We start from the raw sequence: 4,552 nt of genomic DNA, 5'->3' as shown, positions 1-4,552 counted from the left end.
CTAACTATGTAATTAACTCATAATAAAATTACTAAATTATTTTTTATTTAATAAGATTAGAAGAGAGACACAACTAACTATTAAAAACACTATTTTGATAAATAATTTTCAAAGAACACTATATGGTAAATATTTTTTACACCAACATTTTTTAGAAAAAAAAAACTGGAGAGAAATTTTAATATTTTACCATTATATCTTACTTCGTTTTCTTCTCACTTTAGTTTTTTTCTTAAAATAGTATTAAGCCCCTCCTCGCGCGTTGCGGTGGGGCCATAAAGCCATGACAAATAGCACCAATACCATACCACCGCCAGTGACCACCAATACTGAAGTTGCGGCATATTAATGCGGAAAAATTAGATCGAGACATAAAATATTTTTATGGAAAATAATAACTAAGTCGATTAAGAACCCGTGCGTTGCGACGAGCCTATCAAACGAAGGAAAATAGATGACATAAAAACGTTGAACCGCACACGCACATTGCGCCATGTTAACTTGCAAAATATAGAACGGAGCGTAAAACAAAACGTAAAAACATTAAACCACACACGAACGTTGCGTCATGTTAACTTGCAAAATTTAGAACAAAAGGTAAAACGAAAATTTTGCGAAATATTAAAAGTATAGAGGACCAAAGTTGAAAGAAAAAAAATAAATTGTAAGGTTAAATTGAAAAAGATGAAAACTTTTTGGCTAAAAATAAAAGATTCAATTAACTTTGAGACTAAAAGTATAACATCATTTTTTTAAACCACCCTATGCATAGAGTACAACACATCTATGCATCAAAAAGTTGTTTATTTATAGTAGATAAATGATCATTCCCTTTTTCTATCTCATGAGATTTATATTATGGTATATGTATATTAAAGTGTGTGTGAGAGGTGTCAAGTGTGTGAGCGTGACATTTGTGTGTAAGTGTGGATGTGTGCAGGTGTGTGATGAAATCGCGGGTTGGTGGAGTTTATAGAGTGGTTTTCATTCCTTTCTATCGCATCGTACGGGTTCTGGACTAGTGAGAAACAATTGTACAAACCACAAAAAACAAAAATAGTAATTATCTTTTTTTTGTCCAAATTAAATTCTATAAACAATTGGGTTTTGTAGCACTAATCGGTCTTTGTCCCGATTGCTATATGATATCTTGAAAGTGTGCCTTCATATGCATTCCCCCGGGATTGATCGAATGGAATGCCTTGAAAGGAATCATATGATATCTTCAAGACACTTCTACCTTCGATCTCACTCTCAGTTCCAATCTAAAGTGAATTTGTGTGCCTTCATTGGGCAGGTTGCCCGACTATTGTGTGTATTTGGGTGAAAATCTAATCTCATGGTCCTCTAAACGCTAATTTACCATTTCTGTTGGCAGCGGAAGTTTAACATCATCATGAATGCCATTAACAGAACTTGATTCATCGTATTCACTTGATGAATTCATAATGAACAAGTATACAAGTAACAACACACACGAACAGAAATATGATAATTGAGAGTGAAGGATATTGTATCGAATATCTTAGTGCCGGTTATTGTTGCCGGAAAAATGTATATATACATGTGTGAGGGACCGTTATTCCGGCAGTTAACTTTGGCGGGAATAACCACCTTTGAAACGGTGTGTCTCAACAAGTGTGTCCCTTCACTTAACCGATACAAATATTAATAATACATAAGTACAATATCGTTACACTAACTTACTACATATAATACATATAATACATATAAATATAATCAAGTTTATATTCGAACACACCCCCTTAAACTGGATTATATTTACAGGAGTGCATAAGAACGCTTCGATTGGCTTCATCTACAACCTTCTCAGCTTGTCTAAAGTCGAATCTTCGTCGCTTTTGAGCCTTCTTCAGTCCCATCCAGTCATTGCCAGCAAACAGAGCATAGTGCTCTCTATCTTCTTCCGATATGCATCTAGTGCTCATTGTTCTTCTTCCCTCATCAGCAGCTTTATCTTCGGTTCCTGAATATCCTTGTCCTTGCCCGTGGGAATCTTCCTTGTTCATTGTTTTGCCGTCTCTCACATCTTCCTGAATCGACTTGAATTTATAGTAGTAAATGAGAACATCTAAATACATTGCATATATAATTCTCATGTAATCTCCATCTTGATAGTCATGACCCATATCTTTAGATACCATTGCCCACATATTATTCGAAGTCACATTCCTGTGGCCCCCTTCTCTTTTTACTATCATGTACAGTTCCAATAAGTTCACCTTCCGATTGTTACTCATGTATGAAGGAATCGGTCTTGTTGTGATTCCCAACCTTATTCTTAGAAACCAGTCTATCATCTCTTTGAATTTAACTTCTAATTCGTACTTGTATTTCATCACATAGACACTGTCTTCTAACATATCTAAGAGAGCCTTGCAATCTTGAAACTCGTTGAATTTCATTGTTTGCAAAATCATTATATTCCAATCGGGTTCATTGGAAGATAGATTCAATTTCTCGAAATAATCATTCAAGTAATCAGATTTGAACGTTTCATGATCTGATTCTCTATTAATTATTGATTGTTTCGCTCTTGATCTGATTTCATCCTCTCTTGTTAAACCGGTTATGTTATTTTTCTTATTCATAATGGGTGTGCTGAAAGTAGGAAAAATTTTGCATTTTTCACTATTAAATTGCACCGTGAATCCTTGAATCACCAGTTGATCAAGACTGAGAACATTTCTGTCTAATTCATGAGTGTAATATACACTTTGAATTCGAAATTTCTCATTTCCAGACACTACATCCACGGCCCCTATTCCCCTTATGAAAAAGAAATGATTTTCACCGGTATTTGTTTCAACACCGAACATATTTTTTATCCTCTTGAATACATCTAAGTTACCAGCGAAATGATGTTTGAAACTTGTATTTACATACCAGATTTCTGACCAGAGGCCTCCTTCTGTACCGTTAACGATGAATTCCATGTTTCGAACTTCATCTTCTTCATGCTTTTGAATGCCGGTGTTAATGGCCTATCGGATCAGAAGTGTTGCTTCATCGTCCTCTTCTGCCTTACAAGAAGCGATTTGGTGACCGGGTTGGTTGCAGTAGTAACACCTTCTCTGTATAGAATTTGTCATCCGACGTTCCCTTTTCTCGTCGGAACAGTGCTTGCAGGGTAAGAGGGTTGCAGACGTATAGAGCCTTTCTTCATCATTATTCGTCGTGGCTCTGATACCACATGTTGGCAGCGGAAGTTTAACATCATCATGAATGTCATTAATAGAACTTGATTCATCGTATTCACTTGATGAATTCATAATGAACAAGTATACAAGTAACAACACACACGAACAGAAATATGATAACTGAGAGTGAAGGATATTGTATCGAATATCTTAGTGCCGGTTATTGTTGCCGGCAAAATGTATATATACATGTGTGAGGGACCGTTATTCCGGCAGTTAACTTTGGCGGGAATAACCACCTTTGAAACGGTGTGTCTCAACCGGTGTGTCCCTCACTTAACCGATACAAATATTAATAATACATAAGTACAATATCGTTACACTAACTTAATACATATAATACATATAAATATAATCAAGTTTATATTCGAACAATTTCGACATCTAGTGTAGAGGTTGAATATCAGGGTGTGGCGAATGCGATAAACTTGAAAGGCCCAATAACTGGAACGGAGGTTATGAGGTTTCTTTTGACCAAAATAACTATGCTTTCCAAAAGGCATTATTTTATTTAGTTGTCTGCTTTAGATTATTGTTTAATTTGTTGATGGTAATTTAGCACAGCACCCATTACATGTCAAAAACAATATCCAAATTCACCAGTTTGGTTGTGTGTCTAAAACTATCTAAATCCAAACCAACAACATCATGATCCTTATTATATCTAAAATTATATCTAAAACTAGCATCTATAAATAGCTTTTAGTCCATATCATTCAACAATACTTTTCAAAATGAAAACAATCATCTTATTCTCACTTGCATTAGTCATCTTGGCAGCCAATGCAGCTCGAGCTCCTGCTCCCGTGCTCGATATTCATGGAAAATACCTCCACACAAAGGCCAAATACATAGCTAATCTGTTAGTTGGTAGATCAGACGGTGCGCTCTACGCGTTGAACTTCGGGAAAAAGTCTTGCTCACTTGGAGTTGGAGTAATCTATAATGAAGAGGAGGGTTACCCGCTGATTTTCACTCCCGTCAACCCCAAGAAAGGCGTGATCCATCTTTCAACAGATGTTAACATAAAGTTCTCAGCCTCCAACGATTGTAACGAGTCAAGCGTATGGAGGGTGAAATATGATAAAGGTATGAAGCAAAATGTTGTGATGGTGGGAGGTGTAGAAGGGAACCCGGGGCCAAAAACATTGGAGAACTGGTTTAAGATTGAGAAAACTAAAGACGGTTATAAGCTTGTTTTCTGCCCGAGTGTTTGCAGCTACTGTAAGGTTACGTGCAAGGATGTTGGAATAGTTAAAGACAAAGATGGTTGGCTGCATTTGGCACTCAGCAACGAACCGTTGTCTGTCACCTTCTACCGTACTTACTAG

The 4,552-nt window shown here is 36.3% G+C and overlaps 1 protein-coding gene across 1 annotated transcript; it reads left to right on the top strand.

The window, feature by feature from the left end:
• The first annotated feature begins 3,955 nt into the window (after positions 1-3,955).
• LOC110866047 (miraculin) lies at positions 3,956-4,552 on the top strand. The gene has a single exon (XM_022115400.2). The coding sequence runs from the start codon at positions 3,956-3,958 to the stop codon at positions 4,550-4,552; it is 597 nt and encodes a 198-aa protein (XP_021971092.1).

This window comes from Helianthus annuus, chromosome 6, assembly GCF_002127325.2.
Source record: "Helianthus annuus cultivar XRQ/B chromosome 6, HanXRQr2.0-SUNRISE, whole genome shotgun sequence".
NCBI lineage: Eukaryota > Viridiplantae > Streptophyta > Magnoliopsida > Asterales > Asteraceae > Helianthus > Helianthus annuus.
Note: the sequence above shows the minus strand (reverse complement) of the source record. Positions and strands in the feature narration are given on the sequence as shown.

Coding starts and splice junctions, on each gene's coding strand:
- LOC110866047 (XM_022115400.2), top strand. CDS start 3,956: ATGAAAACAATCATCTTATTCTCACTTGCATTAGTCATCTTGGCAGCC.